At 44.6% G+C, this 25,633-nt stretch overlaps 2 protein-coding genes and 1 pseudogene across 2 annotated transcripts in view; all 3 read left to right on the top strand.

The window, feature by feature from the left end:
• LOC142892515 (uncharacterized) overlaps positions 1 to 22,189 on the top strand; it is a 153,591-nt gene extending 131,402 nt beyond the window's left edge. The window contains exons 6-11 of the mRNA XM_076032729.1: positions 17,843 to 18,016; positions 19,557 to 19,730; positions 20,097 to 20,280; positions 20,733 to 20,855; positions 20,941 to 21,096; positions 21,698 to 22,189. Coding sequence (XP_075888844.1) covers positions 17,843 to 18,016; positions 19,557 to 19,730; positions 20,097 to 20,280; positions 20,733 to 20,855; positions 20,941 to 21,096; positions 21,698 to 22,189 — 1,303 coding nt within the window. The remainder of the gene's footprint in view (positions 1 to 17,842; positions 18,017 to 19,556; positions 19,731 to 20,096; positions 20,281 to 20,732; positions 20,856 to 20,940; positions 21,097 to 21,697) is intronic.
• Positions 1,290 to 2,344, top strand: LOC142892517 (uncharacterized; annotated as a pseudogene).
• On the top strand, positions 13,996 to 15,854 carry LOC142892516 (protein NLRC3-like). Its single transcript, XM_076032730.1, has 4 exons — positions 13,996 to 14,046; positions 14,157 to 14,780; positions 14,859 to 15,379; positions 15,845 to 15,854. Exons 1-4 carry the CDS (start codon positions 13,996 to 13,998, stop codon positions 15,852 to 15,854), a joined length of 1,206 nt encoding a protein of 401 aa, XP_075888845.1.
• Positions 22,190 to 25,633: the final 3,444 nt, after the last annotated feature.

Below are 25,633 nucleotides of genomic sequence, written 5' to 3'. Positions count from 1 at the left end.
ACCAACACAATCTGTAAAGAACCTGGGCGTCATTTTTGACTCTGAGCTTAGTTTTATTGCGCATATTAAAAACGTCACAAGGACGGGTTTTTATCATCTTAAGAACATAGCTAGAGTCCGCCCGTTTCTCTCCCAGGCAGACACAGAGGTGCTGATGCATGCTTTTATTTCTTGTCGGATAGACTACTGCAATGCCCTGCTCTCTGGTCTACCGAAAAAAAAACTATCTGTAACTTACAGGTACTTCAGAACTCAGCCGCTCGTGTGCTTACTAGGACCAGGGGGCGGGATCACATTACTCCAGTTTTAAAATCACTGCATTGGCTCCCTGTGCGATTCAGGATCGACTTTAAAGTGCTTTTATTAGTTTTCAAGTGTCTTAACGGTCTTGGGCCATCTTATTTATCAGATATGCTTTTATCTTATCAGCCCTCGCGGATCTTGAGGTCCTCTGGAACCGGCCTATTAATTGTTCCAAGTGTTCGGACCAGAACCCATGGAGAGGCTGCGTTCAGCCACTACGGTCCGAAACTTTGGAACAGCCTGCCAGAGGGAATCAGGACTGCAGAGACTGTTGATGTTTTTAAGGGGAGGCTTAAGACTCACCTTTTTAGTTTGGCTTTTTAAGTGATTTATTTAATTTGTATTTTACTTGTCTTGCTTTTTAGCTTTAAAGCTTTTAGGATTATTGAATATTTTATCTTATTTTTATCTTTACTATCTTATTTCCTGTATATCTTTTTACTTTTTACAATCTTATAGTTTTTTAATTTTGTTTAGTTTATATTATTTATTTTATTTTTTATTTATTTTCATTATTGTTACTATTATTATTCTTTTAACTTCCTTTTCCTGTATTGTTTTTAGCTCCAGTGTTTCCTTGTAGGGGGTCTCCACACTGGGAGGGGTCTCATCGTTCTAGGGACCCTCTCAGTATGGATGATCCCCGTGGGTGGCTGTTTCCTACTACAGGTCTCTCAGTGCCTTGCCATTTCAATTTTTATTGTGCTGATTGACTGACATTTTTTATGTATTTACTTATTTATTTTTAAACTGTTTTCTGGGATGTTTTGTGTGTGTGTGTGTGCGTGTGTGTGTGTGGGGGGGGGGGGGGGGGGGGGCGGGTAACCTGTATGTGACTTGGGAGGACATGGGTGGATGGTATTTGCTCTATTTTTCTTTTGTCTTCACTAATATTTGATTTTAATTTCTGTTAAGCACCTTGAGTTGCAAGCCTTTGTATGAAAGGTGCTATATAAATAAAATTTGATTGATTGATTGATTGATTGATGTGTGTTAAATGTAGTACTATGTTAGCGCTTGAGGCGAGACTTAGCCAGCTTGAGGAACGACTTCGCTCCTTCGAGCATAGTAGTCCTGTAGCTAGTAGGGTTTGCTTAACTGGAGCGGAGCGTTCATTCGCTAGCGTAGCGTCGGAGTCTCTAGGTCCCACTAGTTCCCCTCCCTTCGCGGCTCCCGAGCAGCCGGGAAAGGTCGGTTGGGTGACTGTCAGGAGGAAGCATAGCCTTAACAAGCCTGCCGGGCACCACCACCATTCTCAGCACCAGGCCCCCTCCGTCCATGTCTCGAATAAGTTTGCTCCACTCAGCAGCACGCCGACTGAGATTGACACTCTGGTGATCGGTTCGTCTATAGTGAGGCATGTTAACCTAGGACAGCCATCGACCACAGTGAAGTGCATCCCCGGGGCCAGGGCGGGCGATATTGAAGGGCATTTAAAGTTAATGGCTAAGAATAAACGGAGATTTAGGATTGTAGGATTAGATTGTAATTCACTGTGGTTTCAATGATGCATGCCTGAAATCGTCTGAGGTCACTAAGTTAAACGTAGCTTCGGTGTGCGCATTTGCTCAGACCATGTCGGACGAAGTAGTTTTCTCTGGCCCCTTGCCAAATGTTAGGAACGATGAGATGTTTAGCCGCATGTCATCTTTTCACCGTTGGCTGTCAGGGTGGTGTCCCAATAACTCGGTGGGCTTTGTAGATAACTGGAAGCCTTTCTGGGGCAAGCCTGGTCTTGTTAGGAGAGATGGCATTCATCCCACCCGGGAAGGTGCAGCTCTCTTATCTAGCAATATAGTTAAAATTTTAGCTTCCACTCACTGACGCTCCAGGGTGGAGACCAGGCAACAGAGTTGTAGTCCTATACGCTACTCTGGGCTTCTCTCACTGCCGTCCCCTGCCGTTAGTAAGTCCCCGAAGCCCTGCCAGTCTTTTCCAATAGAAGTTGTGTCGGTCCCTCGCACCTCCAAACCTCTTATACTGTGCAAATCTCCAATAGATCATAGTAACCTAGTTCGAATAGATTGTAGAAATAAGGGGGCCCGGTTGGAGGTGGCTCCAGGGTCTCCCACAAACAAAATGGTGAAATGTGGCCTTCTTAACATTAGGTCTCTTCATTCCAAGGCAGTTTTAGTTAATGATTTGATTGGTGAACATAGTGTTGATATTTTCGGCCTCACAGAGACATGGCTACGTCAAGATGAATATTTTAGTCTTAATGAAGCCACTCCTCCTAGTAATATTAATACTCATAAGGCTTGTGATAGTGGTCGAGGAGGTGGCGTTGTAGCTATTTATAATTCCAATTTGTTAGTCAATCTGAAGGCTCAATCTAGTTGTAATTCATTTGAGAGTTTAGCGATGTCTATTTCGTTGTCACCTGATAGGCAGGCAGATTCCGTTGAATTCATTGTTGTCTACCGTCCCCCCGGTCCATATTCTTCTTTCTTAGATGAATTTTCAGAGTTTTTGTCTACTTTAGCATTGACTAAAGACAAGATCATAATGATTGGAGATTTTAATATTCATGTTGACATTGAGAGTGACAGTCTGAGTTCTCATTTCAAATCTATCCTCGACTCCTTAGGCTTCCTTCAAGTTGTGAATGTACCCACTCATAAGCATAGTCATACTTTGGATCTTGTGCTCACTTTTGGACTTCAGCTGACAATCTTTCCCCGAAACGATGTTTTGTCTGACCACTTTCTGATCAAGTGGACAGATTCTAAGATTAAGATTCTAGTTTTAACTTACAAAGCTCTTCATTCTCAGGCTCCTTCTTATATTGGGGAACTCATTGAACTTTATCATCCTCCAAGAGCCCTTCGCTCTGAGGATTCAGGTCTTTTAGTTATCCCAAAAATTTCTAGAGTTAGATCAGGAGGTAGGTGTTTCAGTTTCCTGGCACCTTTATTTTGGAACCATCTTCCAGCCTCGGTGAGGGGGGCAGACACAGTTAGTTTATTTAGGAGTAGACTTAAGACTTTCCTTTTTCTTAAAGCTTATAGTTAGACTCCATCCACTGTCAGTTAAGCTGCTGTAGGCTTACGCCGTGGAGGGAGATCTTTCGCTCCCGTTACAGGGATCGTTGCTCTGTGCAGGCGGAGCCTTTATCACTCTCCTCACCCAATCAATCTTTTACTCTATCCACTCTGTCCAAGCTCTCATTATGCTTTGTACAGTATGCTCGATATGCATGATACTGCCGCAGTCTCTGTGTCCCCGGCAGGTGATGACCACTGCGCCAGGAGCTGGATTGTGCTGTCCTGGGGGTCTTGCTGTCATCGCTTCATCCCACCACCATGCTTAAGACCTGGACTTGTCCTATCGGCAGATTGTCCATCGAGCTAGGCTCTTGCCTTCCAAAGCATGGACACTTACACTCCACATGGACAGCAGCCTTGAATTATTTCCTATTCTTTGTGTTTATATCCGTTTTGCCTGGTTGGTGTATCTGTTTTTCACTCTGTCCTGTCTGCCACCCTGGCTCACTCTGCTCCTTTCTCTCTTTCTCTGTCTCTCCTCTACCTTTCTACTTCACCCCAACTACTCATAGGCAGATGATGGCCCTCTGGAGTCTGGTTCTGCCCTTGGTTTCTTCCCACAGGGGAGTTTTTCCCAGCCACTGTCGCATCTTGCTTGCTCCGGGGGCCCGGTTGGTTCTCTCTGATTGTATAAAGCGCTTTGAGACGCCTTTGGTTGTGATTTAGCGCTGTACAAATAAAAGTTTATTATTATTATTATTATTATTCACTATTTCGGCTTTATTATAGCGGATCACATTCCCCAAGCAAGGTCTATAATGAGTAGAAACATTTCGGACTCTGTTGTTGCTGAATTTAAGGAGAGGCTTCCTGATCTGCTTGATGCTCTTGTACCTCTGGACATGCTTCCGGCCTCTCCCCCCACCCACTTGACTGATCTTGATCTAGACTCCTTGACAGATCGCTTTTCTTGTATTCTGAAATCAACATTGGATGATCTTGCCCCTTATAAGGTAAGTATGAAAAGGCAGGATCGATCAGCCCCTTGGTTTACTTCCTCTACTCGCAAATTAAAACAAAATTTGCGAAGGCTTGAGAGAACTTGCCGTTCGTCAAAAACAGCTTCATCCTTCAAGACTTGGCAGGATTGCTTTAGGTCCTATAAAAAGGCCCTGCGTATCAGTAGAACTTCCTACTTTTCTGCTCTTATTGACTCTAACAAGAACAACCCAAAGTTTTTATTTAGTACAGTTGCTAAGCTGACGAGGAGCCATCATTGTGTTGAGCCATGCGTCCCTACTGGCCTGTCAAGCAACGATTTCCTGAACTTCTTCCAGCAAAAAGTAGAAGGTATCAGAACTAAGATTGGGAATTCCTCGTCTTCTTTGTCTTCTTTGTCTTCCACAGGTCACATGGCAGATCTTTCTCAACATGGCAACCCCAGTGTGTATTTCGGGAGTTTTCAGCAAGTTGGACTCTCGGAACTTGATTCTCTTGTCTCCTCTGCTAAGTCGACCACTAGTCTTCTGGACCCAATTCCAACCAGGCTTTTCAAGGAGGTTTCCCCATTGCTTCATTGTGTCATTCTTAGAATTATTAATCATTCTCTATCAACAGGTTTTGTCCCTCATGCTTTCAAAGTGGCTGGAATAAAGCCTCTGATCAAAAAACCCAATTTGGACTCGAGTGTGCTTTCAAATTATAGGCCAATCTCGAACCTTCCGTTTCTCTCCAAGATCTTAGAAAAAGTTGTTGCTAGGCAGCTTGTGGACTTCTTGAACGACAACAATCTACTTGAGGCTTTTCAGTCTGGCTTCAGAGTTGGTCACAGCACTGAAACTGCATTGCTTAAGGTAAGTAATGATCTCTTGTGTGCATCTGACAAAGGTCTTCTCTCTGTTCTGGTCCTCCTAGATCTCAGTGCAACATTTGATACAGTTGACCACAGCATTCTTCTTAGGAGATTAGAAGATACTATCGGCATCAAGGATCGCACCTTGCACTGGTTTGGATCTTACTTGTCTGACCGTTTTCAGTTTGTTCATGTTCATAATCATTCGTCAGAACGTAGGAGGGTTAGTCATGGTGTCCTGCAAGGATCTGTACTTGGGCCACTCCTCTTCAACATCTACATGTCACCTCTTGGTGACATCATCAGAAAGCATAGCATCAGTTTCCATTCTTACATGACACACAGTTGTACTTTTCTTTTAAGGCAAACAAGGCTCATCAGTTGGCCAAATTGGAATCTTGTCTTCGTGATGTCAGAACTTGGATGACACAGAATTTCCTGTTGCTTAATACCGACAAAACTGAGGTCATTATATTTGGATCGCGAGAGAGTAGGGACAGAGTCTTTGATGGACAAAGTGGTCTATTTGGTACTACACCCAGTTCTACTGTGCGGAACCTTGGAGTCACTTTTGATCAGGACCTGACCTTTAATTCTCATATACAGAATGTAGGGAGGTCAGCTTTCTTCCACTTAAGAAACATTGCCAAAATTCGAAGTTTTTTGTCCTTCAAAGATGCGGAAAAAATAATCCATGCTTTTGTTACGTCTAGGCTAGGTGGTGACCACTGCGCCAGGAGCTGGATTGTGCTGTCCTGGGGGTCTTGCTGTCATCTCTTCATCCCACCACCACGCTTAAGACCTGGACTTGTCCTATCGGCAGATTGTCCATCGAGCTAGGCTCTTGCCTTCCAAAGCATGGACACTTACACTCCACATGGACAGCAGCCTTGAATTATTTCCTATTCTTTGTGTTTATATCCATTTTGCCTGGTTGGTGTATCTGTTTTTCACTCTGTCCTGTCTGCCACCCTGGCTCACTGTGCTCCTTTCTCTCTCTCTCTGTCTCTCCTCTATCTTTCTACTTCACCCCAACTACTCATAAGCAGATGATGGCCCTCTGGAGTCTGGTTCTGCCCTAGGTTTCTTCCCACAGGGGAGTTTTTCCCAGCCACTGTCGCATCTTGCTCGCTCCGGGGGCCCGGTTGGTTCTCTCTGATTGTATAAAGCGCTTTGAGACGCCTTTGGTTGTGATTTAGCGCTGTACAAATAAAAGTTTATTATTATTATTATAAATATACACAGATAAAACCTGGTCATCTGGTACCAGTGGGATTTGAAGCCACATCTCCTACAACCACAGTCAGAGGTTTAGCCTACTGAGCTAACCACCTTGTTAGCCTGAGGACTGTGGAGGTCAATAGGTCACCCTGTTCATACAGCCTATTATACAGCCCACTGCTTCTGGTAAACACATGACTATAAACTCATTATATTATACAGTGACCTGTATGTGATTGATTTGATGCTGATGATCTTCTATTATTCATCACTGATGAGGAAATGAGTTGAAGAGTCTTTGGTTTTGGCAACTTGTTGTCCTTTGTTGTGTGTCTGTGTCACTGCTTGTCAGTGTGTGTCAGTGTGTGTATGTCAGTGTGTGTCAGGTGAAGCACTGAGGCCTCTATAGTTCTTTGCTTTTGTGGTGAATTCTTCTGGTGGCTTCGTGTGATGTAGATGTTGAAGGAGTCTTCACTGACACAGACTTAGTTGTATATAAAAACTGGTTTATTTGCAAAGAAGTCAGAAGTCAGTCAGGCACCATGGAAAGCCTGGGGATGTCTCTGGGCCAGATGTGAGCAACTCCGATGATCCTTTGTTCACATCACCTCCTATACCCCCCAGCAACCAGAGAGAAAGATGCTGGGAGTGGAGGAGAATGTATACATTCCATAGTTGCACCCCCAATGGCCATCTGGTTTCAATTTGGTGGACGTTGGCAACAACAAGACCATATATGGACCCTGATGTCCTTAGGGAAGGAGTGCAGCAGCGGGTTCACTGCTGAGTTCACATCAGGCCATATACATAAGATCACATGATGTCATATACATAGATTCAGATACTACACTGTCTCAGCGCTGAAGACGGTATTGTGGGGAGCAACGCTGACTCCTAACACGGAGGTCACAGGATCAAATCCCAGCCTGGACCAGAGATACAACTCTGCCAGCTAGCTCCCCCTTCCTTCTTTTTGAATTCAATTTTAAAAGAGTGAGGAGAATTTCCTTTCCTCTTAATTGTATCTAAAAGGCTTCAGCTCCACTTGTTGTGTTGCACTTGTACAAAGTGACTGTGGCTGTTTGTTTCTCCTGCAGAGTCCGGTGTTGAAACGCACCAATGTCAAGTCACTGCTTTCTATTGATGTAGTGACATCCCTCCACAGCCCTCAGGAACCTGCTTAGCAGGTTAGCAGGTTAGCTCAGTGGGTTAGCCTGCTGACTGTGGTGCTGGAGACCAGGGTTCCACTCCTGGTTGTTGGTTCAATTCGCAAGCAAAGCCTCTTTTGTTCTCTTGCTACTTTGAACCAAGCCCAACCCCAACACTAAGTGACCCTCTAATCCAGGAGTGGGCAAACCGTTTGACTGGTGGGCCATAATGGCTTCTACAATATGACAGAGGGGCCGCTTTCTCATTGGAGGAAAAACATAGCAGGGGATATGTAGAAAACATGTTGCTTTAATGGCAATTAAATAATGAACACAACAAAATAATTGTTTTCATTATTTTCTATTTCATTACCTAATGACTATTAACCCTTTAAGCGCCATCATTTTTTCAAGAAAATATTCAATTTTAATATCCAGATTTCAAATGGCTGTGACTTGAAATTGGTAAGAGATAAACCCAGACTGTAACTTTGAAAAATCTTCAGTAAACGCGAACTTTTTGTTTGTTTGTTTTTGTATTATGTCAGATGTCTGGGGTCTGTATGTCAGATCCCTGTCTCCACAATACCCCATAACCTCATCAAAATGTTTTGTCCACTTTCGATAATTTTCCACATATCTCAAACAGACTCAGCCATCATCACTGGAATTTACAGGGTGACCGCGAACATCCCTGCTGCCTCCACTGGCACTGGCTGGGCGTTTCCTCCCACAGCTTCTACCACGTTGATCACTAACTCAGTGCACCCTCCGTCACCATTAGCGGTGGTTCCAAACGTCTGACTGATTCCTCTGGCCCTGCGCTTTTCAAAGCCTCCACTGGGGGGCGCCAGCGGACTGCAGGGGAGGCGACGGTGAAAACTGTGGCATCATATTGAAAGTGAAGCCAAAGTTGAAGGATGAAGCGGTGGGAAAAGCAACAGTGTCCATAGTGATGATGAAAGTCTCTGACTACAGTTGATGTGTTGACGATTTGATTGGAGGAATTGCACCAGCAGCCTCAGAATGAAGACATTAGTTGACTGGAGAACTGGAGGAGGTTTCAATGGATTGAAAAATATGTTGAAAAACACTCAGATATTTATTAGAATGTTTTCAAAGAGATGGTAAAGCATGCAGATGTTAAAATGTGTTTAAAAAAGACATTTAAGATCAAACGCAAAGGATTATTAAAATGTTATTGAAATATACACGTTTAAGAACATACAAATGTGAAAGATGTTTACAAAAAATACACATGTATATAAAATTTATTCATGAAACCTTTTTTTTAAATAAACAAAGCAATGACAATAACAGTAATAATAGACCTACCTTGACCCCTGACCTCTGACCTGTCTGTTTCTCCTGGTTTCATTGGTTGTGGCTTCATTTGATCAGTTTTCAGATTTGGTTTCTAAAAGGCTTCTGATGTTTTTTTTTTTAGCAGATTCATCAGGAGAAAAACAAGTACAACTACAGTCACACCACACACACACACACACTCACACACATTAATATGTATAGAGAGAGAGAGACAGAGAGAGAGAGAGAGAGAGAGAGAGAGAGAGAGAGAGAGAGATTGTTTCAAGTCAAGGCTTTTTAAAGTCAAAGGTGATCAAAGCAATGATACTTCAGGAATTGCACCAGCAGCCTCAGAATGAAGACATTAGTTGACTGGAGAACTGGAGGAGGTTTCAATGGATTGAAAAATATGTTGAAAAACACTCAGATATTTATTAGAATGTGTTTCAAAGAGATGTTAAAGCATGCAGATGATAAAATGTGTTTAAAAGAAAGACAATTAAGATCAAACACAAAAGATTATTAAAATGTCATTAAATATACACGTTTAAGAACATTCAAATGTGAAAGATGTTTCCAAAAAAATACACATGTATACAACATTTATTGTTGGAACCTTTTTTTAATATACAAAGCAATGACCTTGACCTCCGACCTCTGACCCTGACCCTGACCCGTCTTTTTCTCCTGGTTTCATTGGTTGTGGCTTCATTTGATCAGTTTTCAGATATGGTTTCTAAAAGGCTTCTGATGTTTTTTAGCAGATTCATCAGGAGAACAACAAGCACAACTACAGTCACACAACACAACACACACACACACACATATACCTGTATATATAAGACTGGTAGTTTTGACTCTATCCCTGTGTGGAATGTTGTCCTTGTACTTCCTAATACTGGCTGCTTTTTACCGGCCCTATAGTTGATGTTCAGATGATCATTTGTGACTCACCTTGATTTTGTTTTTTTGCCTAAACTGCACATTTTCTAAGTGTGCTTTCCAATACTTTCAGTTTCTTTTGTGCCATAGCCAGCTATGGTGTTTCTCCTGTTGTCTTTTCTTTACCCTCTGCTACCTTGACTTAACCAAGTCCAATCGTGACTTGGTATCACACACATCTTTGACAGCTACATTTTCATTCAACTCACTTTTTGTGCACGACCTCAGACTGTAACCTGTTGCCTGGTTCAGTAAACAACAGCCAGAACAACGGTGCTGTCCAGGTTGACCAACACAAACAACATTGTCCAATTGGTTCCCGCCAACATTCTCCAAATAAATGCACCACTACCTCAGCCAGCGACCATGGATAAAAGTCTTCACATCTAATCCTAAACAATCTGCTGCAACCTGAATTTCTGCTTCTGTGGCCCCCACCGTCCAACTGAGGTGCCTTGTCCTGTGGTGGCCCTACCACCTTCCTAGAGGGCGCTATAGCCAATTTAGTCTTTTGGTCTACATAGGGGGCGCTATAGCCAATTTAGTCTTTTGGTCTACATAGGGGGCGCTATAGCCAATTTAGTCTTTTGGTCTATGTAGGGAGCGCTTTTGCCAATTTAGTCTTTTGGTCTATGTAGGCGGCGCTATTGCTCAGATTGATCCCATTCTTTAATAGATGAAAACTTTGGCCACTTCTGACCTGTGTGCAAAATTTGCTGAGTTACCCTGCATGTTCAGGGGCTCAAATTTGGGTGGAAAATAGCGGCGGAAGAATAACACTGAGAAATAAAGATAGGAAGAACAATGGGGTCTTGGCCCTGCGATAACCTGCTCTGCTTCAGAGCTGCTCTATCGCCAGGGCTCTGAGGAGCCTTGTCCTGTGGCGGCCCCATGCTCAAACTGTCCATGTATAAACAACAGAGAAAAAATACAGGAAAAATCAGTCAGGGTTGCATGAACAGACATGAATTAATGAGGTGCACCTACATGGTGACAAATATACACCATAATAACAAATATACAATGGCATCTTACCATTGAGAAAGTCAATGGAGATCTGGTCTTCTTTTTTCTCCTCCAATTTCTCTGCATGGGTTTGAAAGCGCGTTTCCACAGGCGTCTGTGGAGGCCTTGTACAGTTTGTCAGTTGTCTACAGGAGTACTGGAAAACATAGAAGAAAAACTGTCTCCGTGAATGTTGCTTTGTGAGGAATAACTGGGGACAAAAACTCACAGTTAAAATTTGCAGCGCCACCCTGAGGGCTTTAATTTCAGGATCATCCAGGAAAGAAAATTTGTCAGGGCTAAACATGGAACAAAGAAAAACAACACAAAAAGTGATGACTATCAATGGAAAGGTTGTAGATGAAAGATAAAGATGCTTGATTTCTTCAGGTCTGCTGCCATCTCCTGCCATTGTTAGAAAGTGCATACAAATACTTGAATGACTGCGTGCAGGTGAACAGCCTGGAGATGTTTTTCAAGGTTGCTGTAGGTGTGAGTGTGGTTAATTCCAATGGATTTGATGTGTTTATTATTGATTTCTAGTGACCATAATGTAAGTTTCAAGGCAAGGTAAGGCAGCTTTATTGATGGAGCACATTCCATCCAGAAGGAGTATTTTGCATATTTGACTTTTCTAACATTTGCCCTATGACAGCTGGTCCAGGCTGCAGCACATCTCCACAACCGTGAGTTCAAAAAGAAGCGGGTAGAGGTGGCAAGCGCTTCCGTACAGTGGACAAAGACAAACAGAGCCGCACAGCACTCAAGTCAGAGGCAATAATGGCTTCTACATATATATATACATATGTATATATATATATATATATATATATATGTATATATATATATATATATATATATATATATATATATATATATATATGTATATATATATATATATATATATATATATATACACATATATATATATATATATATATATATAGTTTCCCTGCAGAGAAGCTTTGACGTGTGTGTGTGTGTTTGGCCAGCAGAGGGCAGTGTTACTGCAGCTTGGAGTCATTTTCAGCCATTTTGAAGCAGTGGCTCCAGTGCTTGGATGTTTCCCACAAGCTTCATTTGTCCATCACTGCTTTGTCCTGCACTGTGTTCTGCTCCGAGTGCAGTTTCTGCCACTGTTCTCCTGCCACTGCTTCTGACACAATGTTTGCTGCCCTTGTCTTTTGATGGAGTGAGCATCCTTGAGGACCGGACCATCTTGACCTGTTGCACTCCAACTGCTCCTGGGAGCCACAGCCACGTTTGATGCACCCTGGCAGAGAGAGAGGGGCATGGCTGCACTTCAACTCAACACAGCGTCATGTGATTTCAGGGAAGTGGGAGCAGAAACACTGATCAGAGAATCTAAGAATCAAAAAATATCACAAGAGCAGCTGAAAGTCCAAATGCTTCTCCATCAGGCTGCATGTTGGCTGGAGGCGGCAGCAGCAGCAGCAGTGTGAGTGAGCGGTGCAGCAGGAGTCCTCCTCTGTGTTCACAGAGGGTTGCTCTAGGTGGACACAGGTGGCTTCTTTCGCTCCTCTCTCAAACCATCTGTCTTCTGTGTCTAAAATCTGGACCTTTGAGTCTTGGAAGGAGCGGCCTTTGTCCCGGAAATACAGATGAACCGCTGACTCAGCAGAGCTGTTGATTACAACACCTGCTTGATCATCAACACCTAATGTTGAAAAATCAACACCTTGCTATAAATCGGTACCATCAGCCTTGGCCCCACCCACAACTTCACTGGTAATCTGATTGGATTTTGGTTATGGGATTGGATGGAATCTTGAAAATGGGTTCCAAAGGGAAAGAAGGATTCTGAAATCAGATTAGATGATGTAATCCAATCCTAATTTTAATCTGGATCAAACCTTCAGTTTGTGTTGTTCAAAACATTTCAGTAGGATCTGGATAACTTTGATCCAAAAAGAACTGGATTATCCTGATCCCAACTGGGGGTGGGATTTCAAGGTGGATTTCAGGAAGGAAATGAGCAAAACTTTAAAATTGGTCAAATAACCAATTTGTATAATTTTGTGTATATACTTTGATTTATATTTTGCACTTGATTTGATATTCATGCATATATATGTATAAAAATATACATATGTATACTTTAGCAGGGTGCTTCAATATTATTGTGCCTTGTTAACAGGTTGTAGTTCTGTTCCTTTTAATGTTGGATGTCGGCTTGAAGTCACCACTACAGCTGCAGCCTGAGGGGGAGAAGGGCTGATCAGACAGAAGAACACTGTGCAGCAGCAGGAAGTGCAAAGCTGATTTCTAGCTTGTGCTCCAGATGCGGCCAGGCAGTGGACAGTTTGTGCAACAGACTGGTGTGATGTGGCAGGCAGGCAGGCAGCAGTCATTCAGAGTTTGAGCATTTCTATCTGGCTGTACCCCAGAGAAACAATGGAAGGCCTCAGATGACTGGAGTATTAATTTGAGAATCCACATATTGGGCGGATCAATATTTTAGTCCTGATCTGGTCAATAGTGTCATTTCCCATCATGCCCATCTCACCAGTCAAGCCGTCCCGCTGCCAAGTGTAGAAGCAATAAAAATGCCTCAGAGTCCCAGACCCTTGACAAGTGTTCTGGAGACCAACCTGCAGTACTACAGTACTACTGCAGTACTACTACACTGTTGCTCCCTGTCATTATTGTTAACTTGCAGGCAAATGTGCAGTGATCTTCTTCTTGGAGTTGTTGTCAACTGCACTGGTTGTGGCTGCAATGGCCTGGAAGGGGCCACAGACCATAGTTTGGTTCACCTGTCTCTTGTAAGAATGACACTTTTATTTTCTGTAGTTGAATTTTCATCTCATTGGAGGTCTCTGCCAAGCACCAAAACAAACAAAGCAGACAGCAAACAGTGTTTCTCTTTCCTTTGGGTCACATGACTGTGAAACACCTCCAAAATTGAAAGCATCCAGAAACATCAATTGGATGATGTGGATCTTGAGCTTCAGCACAGAGTTTGCGTGACGTCAGTGGGTTCAGCAGAAGTGGAGATATTTTATTGGCAAGTGGAACAACAGCAATAGTGCTGAGCAGGAAACAGCAGCTGCTGGACGATGTGCCGGCCTGCTGTCAGTCCAGCAGCCTTCTGTGAAAAACACTCTTCCAGGAACGCAAACAACAACTTCCAGCTTCCAGTCCAGTCCCTAAGCAGCTGAGACTGGTAGGTTGTGGGTTCCATCCCCGCCTGGCTCACACCAAGACTGTCAAAATGCTCTCGTTGCCTCCCTGCTTCAGTCTTCAGGGTTGCAACTGTGGCTTGGTGCTGTTCTTTTATTGAAAGCATGGTCACCTTTGCTGCCATCTGCTGGTTTGGCAATGCCACACAGGCTCAAATGAAGAGAGTCAGTCAAATCATCAGACTATGCTCAGTATGAGCTCAACTTGGTCAAAGAGCAGCACTACAGTCTTCTGGAGCTTCTCCATGTTTTCCATCCAACGTTAGAGAAGCTCACAGCAGAGCAGCTGCATGTCTGCAAACTTCTCTTCATCTTGGACGGCCTGGATGAAAGCAGACTGGTTCTGGACTTTGAGAAGAACCAGGTGGTGACTGACGTCACTCAGAAGAAGTCAGTCAGCGTCCTGCTAACAAACCTGATCAGAGGAGATCTGCTTCCCTCGGCTCTGCTGTGCATAACTTGCAGACCTGCAGCAGCCAATCAGATCCCTCCGTCATGTGTGGACAGGCTGACAGAAGTACGAGGCTTCACCAATGACCAGAAGGAGGAGTATTTCAGGAGGAGGTTCAGAGATAGAGGAGATGTGTCCAGCAGGATCATCTCCCACATCAAGGCCTCCAGGAGCCTCCACATCATGTGTGAGATCCCGGTCTTCTGCTGGATCACTGTCACAGTTCTGGAGAGCATGTTGAGCTTAGAGCAGAGAGGAGAGCTGCCCAAGACCCTGACTGACATGTACTCACACTTCCTGCTGGTCCAGACCAAGAGGAAGCAGCACAAGTATGGAGGAGAGCATCAGACCACAGGTCCACAGGAGCTGAAGTGGTCAAAGATGCTGACTGACATGTTCTCATTCTCATTCTTCTCAAGGAAGAAACCAAAAGACAACATTAACCTGACGGAGGCTGACAGGGAGCTTTTTCTGAAGCTCGGCCAGCTGGCATTTGAACATCTGGAGAGTGGAAACATCATGTTCTACAATGAAGACCTGGAGAAGTGTGGTCTCAGTGTGACTGATGCCTCTGTGTACTCAGGAGTTTGTACAGAGATCTTCAGAAAAGAGAGTGTGATCTTCCACAAAACTGTCTACTGCTTCGTTCATCTGAGCGTCCAGGAGTTTCTGGCTGCAGTCTACAGCTTCCACTGTCACACCAAGAGGAAGAGGACAGGAGATGTTCACTCTGGAGAATCCCTGGATAAGTTCCTGAAGAGGATGATGAAGAAATCCCTGCAGAGTCCAAACGGTCACCTGGACTTGTTTGTTCGCTTTCTCCATGGACTCAGTCTGGAATCCAACCAGAGACTCTTAGGAGGCCTGCTGGGTCTCACTGACAACCATCCAGGAACCTTACAGAAGGTCATCAACAACCTGAAGGAGATGAACACTGGTGATGTTTATCCTGACAGAAGCATCAAGTCAGACGTCAGCACGCAAGTCAGTCAGAGAACAGATCAGAGAAGAGACTCTCAGCCATCCAGTGTTCAGCTCTGGCCTACATGCTGCAGATGTCAGAGGAGGTTCTGGAGGAGTTGGACATCAACAAGTACAACACAACAATGGAGGGAAGATTGAGACTGATTCCAGCTGTGAGGAACTGCAGGAAGGCTGTGATAGGAAGGTACGTATAGAGTGCGTGTGTGTGTGTGTGTGTGTGTGTGTGTGTGTGTGTGTGTGTGGTCATTCTTGTAAAAGAGATCTTGGATCTCAAAGGGACAAACCTGGTTAAATAGTTCTAATAATAATTCAACTACAGAAAAGAGTTGTCAGAATAATCAATAAAGTTCCCTAAAGCACAACTCAATCATTGAGTTGTGCTAGAATCAAAGATCTTCCAATTCATCTTCCAGTCTGGCGCAACCCTGCCGCTATCTGTGCCTCAGCGCATTGTAAGCCGATTTTCACGTTTGCGTCCCCTCTGTGGATCGGAATCACCGTTTTTTGTGCTATTTACACGGATTTTCAGGCGCAAAAGCCGCGCAATCGCTTTGAGGATCTACCCCACAGTGTTTTAAAGTGAGAGAAAATCAATCCATGTTCAGAGGGTTGAGTGTCTTTGAATGATGGAAGGTGAGAAGCATTGTTAAATATAGATGTCTTTCTTTTTTGGGAGTTCCATTTTGGAATGGGATCAGTGACCATTTGAAAATGTGTGCTTCTTTGTTGAGTTGAAAAAATCTTGAAGGGCAAAATACTTGATGATGATGAGGATAAATGATTTAATTGTGAGTCAATGATGAAGAATAATGTCAAGCATATTTTGTTGAGTTGTTTTTCTCTTTTTTTCCTTTTTGATTTTATCTGACTAATTATTCCAGCTAATCTTATGGACTGTAGAGGAGAGGCAAGAATCAGCTTGGGCTTCAGCCTGCTGCTTTTTCCTTCACACAGTTGTTATGTTTTTGTTGTTGTGAGTCTTTATAATGTGCATATTTGTTTTGGAAGCTTCTTTTTCATTGTTGTCAGTTGATTGCACAAGATTGATTGAATTTACACTGTCAACCAAAATCAACTATTCAATCATTCATGATGAAGATGATGAAGATGGTGGTGATGGTGGTTATGGTGGTGATGGTGGTGATGATGATGATCGTGGTGATGGTGGTGGTGATGATGATGATGATGATGATGGTGGTGGTGATGACGGTGATGGCGATGATGATGATGATGATGATGGTGGTGATGATGATGAAGGAGGGAGCAACTTCTCACTCTGCTCTCCTTCATTCAGTGTTGGACTCTCAGAGCTTGAGTGTGCAGTGGTGTCTTCAGCTCTGCAGTCCAGCCCCTCCCACCTCACACTGCTGGACCTGAGCTGGACCATCCTGAAGGATCCTGGAGTGAAGCTGCTCTGTGCTGGACTGCAGAGTCCAAACTGCAGACTGGAAGTTCTCAGGTCAGTTCCTGCTTTCTACTGGTGGACAGTGTGTCAGCAGATGACAACTGGTGTGTAACGCTGCTCAGTGTGAAGACTCATTCATTCATTCATTTTCCATACCCGCTTAGTCCCGAGCTCAGGGTCACGGGGGTCTGCTGGAGCCTATCCCAGCTGTCTTAGGGCGAAGGCAGGGGACACCCTGGACAAGTCGCCAGTTCATCGCAGGGCCACATAGAGACAAACAACCATTCACACTCACATGCACACCTACGGACAATTTAGAATGTTCAATTGACCTCACATGCATGTTTTTGGAGTGTGGGAGGAAGCCGGAGAACCCGGAGAGAACCCACGCAGACACAGGGAGAACATGCAAACTCCACACAGAAAGGTCCCAGGTCCGGGCCCCGGAATCGAACCCACGACCTTCTTGCTGTGAGGCGGCAGCGCTAACCACTGCGCCACCGTGTCGCCCAGTGTGAAGACTTTGAAGCAGATATTAAAGACTCATCAAGACAAAGTGGATGTTGATATTTTCATGTCAACAATCTGCAGCCAGAAAAGACTTTGGATGGTGGAAGAAAGTGTGGAAAATGTCTCCAGTCACGTTGAGCTCAATGGAAGTTGTTGACTGGTGATGAAGGTCACATGACTGATCAGAAAATCCTGTTAAGAAATATTAGAGGCAGATTAATAGTGCAGCAGTATTTCTTCATCTTGTCCTTTGAATGTGTTTGACTTGTAACGAGACTCTGATGACTGAAAACAGCCACAAGCACACAAAGGACTCACTGATTATTTTCCATCTTCACTGCTGATTAGCTGCACACTGACTGACACACTGCTGTTGTTATTGTGTTGACAACACACTGACACAATGACTGGTTTGAGGGAATGACTCAGTGATCCCAATAGCTTCACATCTGGATCATCAACAGGGAGAAATGACTCTTAAGATGACATTTACACCATGGAAGAAATCAAATATTGATTCTTTATTCAGGTTGGAGAGGTGCAGTTTGTCAGAGCTTAACTGTGATTGGCTGCTCTCAGCTCTGAAGTCCAACCCCTCCCACCTCAGACTGCTGGACCTGACTGGGAACCAGCTGCAGGATTCATCAGTGAAGGTGCTGAGTGGTTTTCTGCAGAGTCCAGACTGTAAACTGGAGACTCTGAGGTCGGTTCACCCTCTTCACTCTACAACTTCTATCACTCTTGTTATTGTTGTCATGATTTTCACTTAACTGCTGTTGGAAATTCAATTTGCAGTCACTGGTTTGTGTTTGAAATGAGTGAAACTAGGTTGAAAGGTCCAGTATGTAAAATCCTGCCATCTAGTGGTCAGATTGCAGTGCTTACCTGCTGGCCCTCCCTCTCCCCTTCTTGCCAGTGAACTACGGGGGCCTTCCAGCATCATAAAGGATGTGGTTGACACCAAAGGTGTCTAATTCTCTGTATAAAGTTCCATCAATATAAATATTACAACCATCTATTAGCATCACAATCAGTCATAGTCACAGCAGACAGTCCAGTGCTAGCATGATTTTCAGCTAGCGCTAGCATTAGCCACCTGTATGAGCACTTAGATACTGTAGATAGATCCAGCTGGACTCAGCAGAAGGTCAAGGGTCAATGCAGGTTCTATCATCTCAGTCAGTTCAGTATTGATGAGCAAGATGCAGAAAAGATTCCACTGCATTTCAGTCACTTAATAACCATTTGTTCTCAGCACTTGCTTTATTAGAGGATTCCAGCCTCCAACCATCAATATGAAACTGTCTCTCAAACTCATCTTCCCAACCAGCCGCCTACAAACATGGGGGTGCAAGATGGCCACGACCTTTGACCTCCTGTCTTTTTCTATAAAGAACCGTTCTAACGGCAGGAAAAAAAGAGGACTTTTATTTTCTACTAATCAAAGACGTCAAACTATATTGACGGTTGTATATGAAGCTTTCAGCAATAAATCTGCACTGATTTTACACACTGAACCTTTGAGGCAAAAGGAATCAATGAATTCCAACATTGTTAACAGCTGATCAGTGGTCACATGACTAAACAGGTTGATATAAAATATTTTTTTGTGGTGATTCATTATTTCAGTATTATTGTTGTGCTTCTGATTGGTTTAATGGACATTACAGTGTTATAGACATTAATATTTTTAATTTGAGATAGTGATGAAAACTCCACTCACACCATAATTTATTCTTTATTCAGGTTGGAGGACTGCACTTTGTCAGAGCTCAGCTGTGATTGGCTGGTCTCAGCTCCAAAGTCCAACCCCTCCCACCTCAGACACCTGGACCTGAGTGAGAACCAGCTGCAGGATTCAGGAGTGAAGGTGCTGAGTGGTTTTCTGCAGAGTCCAGACTGTAAACTGGAGGTTCTGAGGTCAGTACTGGTTTGGAACCAGTGGATGATGGTTTCAGCACCAAACACAATTCATCACACATGTTGAATAAACATTGAACTGAAGGTTGATTCATATCAAAATGACATCCAGAAATATGAAAACTTCATTCTGTTCATCAGTGGTCATGTGACCAAACATCATTTCAACACACATTAGTTTTGGACTGAGGATTTAATTTCAGGGTGACATTTTCTGTAGTGTCAGATTCTGAAGTCGACATTTCACTTTGATTTTCAGAGTGATGACACCCTGGAAAAACTCTCTATCATTATAAACTCTCCATCATTTATTCTCTATTCAGGTTGGGGGACTGCAGGTTGTCAGAGCTCAGCTGTGATTGGCTGCTCTCAGCTCTGAAGTCCAACCCCTCCCACCTCAGAGAGCTGGACCTGAGTGGGAACCAGCTGCAGTATTCATCAGTGAAGCCACTAATGGATCTTGTCCACAGCAGAGACTATCAACTGGAGAGTGTGAGGTCAGTACTGGTGTCGCTTGGCTGCAAATCACCTCAGCTGAGACACGTAGTCAGTCACCGCAGGCAAGTATTTATCATCTTGAAAGATTCCACACACCGTCTAAACCTGTCCTTTCCATTCAAAGTCCATGGCTTCAATGACGTCGTTTTGGCAACATCTGAAACCATGAAATGGCGGAGGCTCATTTGGTTCCATCGTGCCCAGAGAAGAGTGGGGCGGGGCCAATGCGATCTAGGCCGACCGCCGGTGGGGAACCACCGCAGCCGGCCCGGTCCGAAGTCGCTGCTAGCACGGAACCGCTGCAGCCGACCGGGTCCGAGGGTACCGTTGGTGAGAGAGGTTTCCCCCGTTGTTTGTTTGGAAAGGACAGGTGAAGAGACGGTTCAGGAGGATGCAGCCGGCAAGTCAGAAGAAAGTGGAAAAAATGTAAAGATTGATGACGTGGAAACTCAGATGGATGCCTTATTGGACGAGGAGATGGTCAGCGATGACAAAATTAAAATCTCACAAAAGAGAAAGGGAACAGAGTCAGGGAGCGGCAGCAGCAAGGTGAGCAGGAGAGCAGTGACTCTCAGCCAGGAGGGAGACAGCGATCTTGCTTTGTCACTACTGTTAGCCGATTCCAAGGCTACACCGCTATCCTTCACGTCCTTCTGTATCCCAGTTTGCTTTGCGTGCTGCTGCAAAGCATCCTGGCATCCTTTATAAAGTTTATTTTGTGTGTTTGCTGTGTGATTGGCGTTTTCTGTCGAGTGTCTCTGCTCCCTGGAGGAATGGCGTCGGCCGGGACGCCTCCTCTTAGACAGGGAGTGCAGATTGTTCCTCCGGAAGGCAATGTTACTGCAGAGGAGGTTTTGCTGGCTGTAGGCGAGCAGGTAGGTCATGATAATCTCTCTTTTGCATCGCGCATGAATAAAGCTATGGTGGTGTTCTTTAAAGAGGAGCGTCTTGTCCACCAACTGATTGAGAGGGGCGTTTTTATTAGGGACGTGTTCGTTCAGGTGTCCCCGCTGTCAACACCCTCCACGCGGATGACCGTCTCCGGCGTCCCGCCGTTTATCCCCAACAACTTGCTGGAGAACGAGCTCTGTAGATTCGGTAAATTTGCCAGCGCGTTTAGAACTGTGAGCCTGGGTTGCAGGGATCTAAAGCTGAAACGTGCAGTTTTTGAGGCGGCAGGTTTTCAAGTTTTTGGATTCCCCAACTCAGACTCTAGTGGTGTATTTTAGGGTAAAGTACAGCGATTGGTTCTACATGGTGTACGCCAGTTCCGTCAACATCTTTGTTACGAGCCAGGCAGATGTCAATGTTTTAGAGAGAATTCTGCTAATGTATCAAGGAGCCTCTTCTGCACGGGTGAACTGGGTAAAAAGCAAAGCCTTATTGTTGGGAGGGTGGAGGCCATACAGCACCCTGCCTTCCTGGAGGACTTCAATGGGGGAAGGAGGGACTTAAAGTGCTGGGTGTGTTTTTGGGCACACCGGGTTTTCAGGCCAAAAACTGAGAGGGAATTAAGGAGAAAGTGTGCGCTCGGTTGTCTAAATGGAAATGGTTGCTACCCCAGCTGTCATACAGGGGAAGGGTTCTGGTTGCCGATAACTTGGTTATTTCGGCTCTTTGGCACAAGTTCACCATCTTGTCACCGCCGGTAAGCCTGGTTGAGGACATCCAAAGGACCCTCGTGAACTTTTTCTGGTCTGGTAAACACTGGGTCCAGGCAGCTGCTCTTTATCTTCCTGTGGCTGAAGGGGGGCAGGGGCTCATTGACTTTTGTTCCAAGCTTGCTGCTTTTCGACTTCAAGCCGCTAACAGACCTTTGTGCAGCTTTGGTCCAGGCTGGCTTGACACGGCTCGACTGTTACTGTGGAGAGCTGGATGCCTGGGCTACGACAAGCAACTTTTTCTTTTACAGCTTGAAACCGTGGACCTTGGTGGACTGTCATCATTTTATCACTCTGTGCTTCAGGCTTGGAGGATATTTTACTTTGCACGTGTCTTGGAGGAGACTCCGGAAAGGTGGCTCTTTGAGGAACTGCTGTTTTTTAATGACTTCCTCACGACCAGGTCGCTGCAGTCTGCAAGCCTGCGTTCCAACCTCAGAGAAGCTGGTTGCACTAAATTGGGCCATCTGATGAGGATGGCGGTGGGGTCCATGGATGTCCTGAGAGAGAAGAGCAACATCAACTCCATCAGGCTCCTTCAGAAGGTGGTGGATGAGGTCTGTGCGTCACTACCATCACACCTGAGAATATTTGCACAAAATCAGACTGTGTGTGAGCAATGGACTGAGGAGGGTGAGTACAGCGTCACCCCAGCAGTGGGGGATGGGCAGGAGGAAGGTCAGCTGCTTTCTTTTGCAACTTCTCTTCTCAACAAGTTTGAGAATGTGGGGAGGAAGGCAGCCTATCAGATCAGCCTCAAGGTCCTCAATCAGCGCTCCTTGGAGGGTCTGGATTAGTCGAAGTGGACTGAGTTTTTTGGCCCAGAATTTTACCCGAAAGGCAGCTGGCGGTCCCTGTACAAGCTGCCCATTGAAAAACGGGCAGCAGACCTCCAGTGGAGGATTGTACACGGTGCAATAGCTAAGAACAGATACAGAGCGCACCTGGATCCCAACGTGAGGGAGGGGCACTTGTTTTGTGATCAATCTGAGACACTGCAACATTTATTTGTTCAGTGTCCTTGGTTGTTGTGTTTTTTTGGGCTGTCATATTTCTCCTCTCTCTTTTCATCTCTCTCTCTCCCTCTGTCTTTCTCTCTTTCTCTATTCTTCTCTCCCTCCCTTTCTCCCTCTCTCTCTCCCATTTCTCTCTCTCTCTGAGATGGCAGAGTGTGTGTAGAGTTGAGAGTGCATTGTTTGAGCATTTGGGTTTTTTTGTGAGAAAACTTCTATCAGCTTAAATCTTCTTGTTTTATGCTTTTGTGTGAGTTTTTCCTCTCTCTGTCTTTTGATAATTGTGTGTGTGTGTGTGTGTGTGTGTGTGTGTGTGTGTTGACTCAGCACCATGCCGGTGTCTGGGGCTGCAGCGGCTGACTTGGAGCAACTCACTGGTCGTCATGCCATCCAGTTGGTGCCCTCAGTGCCGTGCAGTGTGGAGGAGGCTGGCTTGGCAGTGGCTGAGGTGGTGGCTTAGCACAGTGTCAAATCGCCATCCAGGATGAATGGGGCCATGGTTTTATTTCTAGGTGGGTGAGGTGGTGAAGAGAGGTGTGGTGATTCATGACACATTCACTCCTGTTCTCCCTCCGGTCAGTCCAGCTACCAAAGTAGTGATTTCCAATGCTCCTCCATTGATCAAAAATGAAATATTAGTGACAGAATGATCTGCTTTTGCTCGGCTGGTTTCACCCATAAAAATGGTGTCGCTTGGCTGCAAATCACCTCAGCTGAGACACGTAGTCAGTCACCGCAGGCAAGTATTTATCATCTTGAAAGATTCCACACACCGTCTAAACCTGTCCTTTCCATTCAAAGTCCATGGCTTCAATGACGTCGTTTTGGCAACATCTGAAACCATGAAATGGCGGAGGCTCATTTGGTTCCATCGTGCCCAGAGAAGAGTGGGGCGGGGCCAATGCGGTCTAGGCCGACCGCCGGTGGGGAACCACCGCAGCCGGCCCGGTCCGAAGTCGCTGCTAGCACGGAACCGCTGCAGCCGACCGGGTCCGAGGGTACCGTTGGTGAGAGAGGTTTCCCCCGTTGTTTGTTTGGAAAGGACAGGTGAAGAGACGGTTCAGGAGGATGCAGCCGGCGAGTCAGAAGAAAGTGGAAAAAATGTAAAGATTGTTGACGTGGAAACTCAGATGGATGCCTTATTGGACGAGGAGATGGTCAGCGATGACGACATTAAAATCTCACAAAAGAGAAAGGGAACAGAGTCAGGGAGCGGCAGCAGCAAGGTGAGCAGGAGAGCAGTGACTCTCAGCCAGGAGGGAGACAGCGATCTTGCTTTGTCACAAGAGTCACCAGCACACTCTGTCTACACTGGGGGGGTTCTTTCCAAAGGTTTTTGGAAAGAACTAAAGGGCAGAGGTTAATAATAGTAGAAGATCTCTTTCCCCATCTTAAAGTGTTTTCTAAAATCCGCTAAACTCCTCACTAGGAAATGTGGAAGAGTTGATGATGAGCTCTCTGATCAGGAGGTTTACAGGTTAAAAAAGCACATTGTCAAAGTAAAAAGTCAACTCAGCAGCCAAAATGAGGAAGTGTAGAAGGTCTTTGACTTTGACTTTGACTTGTGTACTTTTTCTTTTATCCATGGGTGGTCCAACTGTAGTGGAGGGGTGGGAATTTTATTTTCACAAAGATTTTTACCAGTTTCTTTTGATTTTGAAGTAATCATCCTAGGTGTGTTGCTCAAAGTGAAAATATCCAACTTGTATTTTTAAATGTCTACGCCCAACAAAGGCGCTTGAAGGGTCGGCTTTTTTAGACATTTTAAATGATGCTGTTAAAAATTGTGATGAAAATGATTTGATGTTTTTGGGAGGTGATTTGAATTGCAAAGAGTCACCTTCACTAGATAGGAATCACCCAGAACCCCAGCGGGCCTCCTCCAGCAGGATGACACAGGTTATAAAATCACATCAGTTATCCAACGTGTGGAGGCTTTTTAACAGCAATCGTAGACCTGGAGTAATTCCAAAGAAAACTTTTCATCTTGAGCTCCACTTGACCACATTTATTGTTTTACACACCTTTGAAATATTTTTAACCTGTGGGTTTTCGTGACCACTCCTTGGTCTCCTGCACTGTTTTTTATGAAGAATATTCCTTTAAAAAGCGCCTATTGGCATTTTAACACTGCCCTTTTAAATAACCAGGCTTTTAGAACAGCTTTGAAATATTTCTGGGAGAGCCATAGGGAGAACAGGCCTGCCTTTCCCAGCAGCCAGCAGTGGTGGGATTTCGGCAAGGCACAGATCCAGCAGTTGACTGGCAATGTCACCAGAGATTTAGCCCGATGTTTGAGGCGGAAGAACTGCCATCTCTAGCAGAGTCCTCTGGAAATCGATGGCTTTTAGATTCCCTCAAAAAGAAAAAGGCCGCTATAGCCAACCTGCTAGGTGTGTCAGCACACGGAGCTCTGGTCAGGTCTAGCTTTTTAAATGTGGCTGAGATGGATGCCCCTTCTCAAGTCTTCTTTGGGCTGGAGCAAAACAAGGGACAAAGGAAGATCATTCACTGTTTACGCCCGGATTGTGGCCTTGAAATGTCAGACTGGTCTGAGATTAGAAGATCTGCTGTCGGGTTCTACAAGAACCTTCTTAGGAGTGAATGTCAGATTATAAATATTATTGTAGCACTACGCCTTTACCAAGGGTGGGCTTCTGGGTTCATTAGTTAATTCTTTAAAAATGTCATTTTAGATTATTGATTTTAATGTATATCTTTAAGTTCTGTAAATAACACAATACTCTTAACTTGAAAATGAAAAAAGGAATAGTTTATTTCAGGGTTTTTTCTTTTCGACATATAAACACAATACAAACACTTTAAATAAAATTAAGTTTCAACCAAATTCTTCAATTCATAAAGAAAGGCATTGTTGCAGGAGTCAATGCAAAGAGCTCAAGGAAGGACAAAGGAAGCACATCCCTCATCAACTGGTGACCAGAGGGGGACCAGAGGATGGACAGCAGAAGCAGCTGGCTTTGCCACCACCATCAAACTCTACAACACATTCAGTTCCATGGTGGGGAACTTATGATCCATCGGAGGCACGGGGACAGGAACCTGTGACCTCAGGCTTGTCTTGCAGGAAATTGTTTGAACAGGTGACACCGGAAGAAGGGATGGATCATTTGGCTCCCTGCCAAATAAGGACTTGTTTCTTCTCATTATCAGTAATCAGAGTGTAACGCCTCCAACCTTCACTGGATGAAGAAAGCACACTGTCTA

Source organism: Nelusetta ayraudi, unplaced genomic scaffold (genome assembly GCF_046127955.1).
Source record: "Nelusetta ayraudi isolate G7.1 ecotype Tasmania unplaced genomic scaffold, CSIRO-AGI_Nayr_v1 ptg000034l, whole genome shotgun sequence".
Lineage (NCBI taxonomy): Eukaryota > Metazoa > Chordata > Actinopteri > Tetraodontiformes > Monacanthidae > Nelusetta > Nelusetta ayraudi.
Note: the sequence above shows the minus strand (reverse complement) of the source record. Positions and strands in the feature narration are given on the sequence as shown.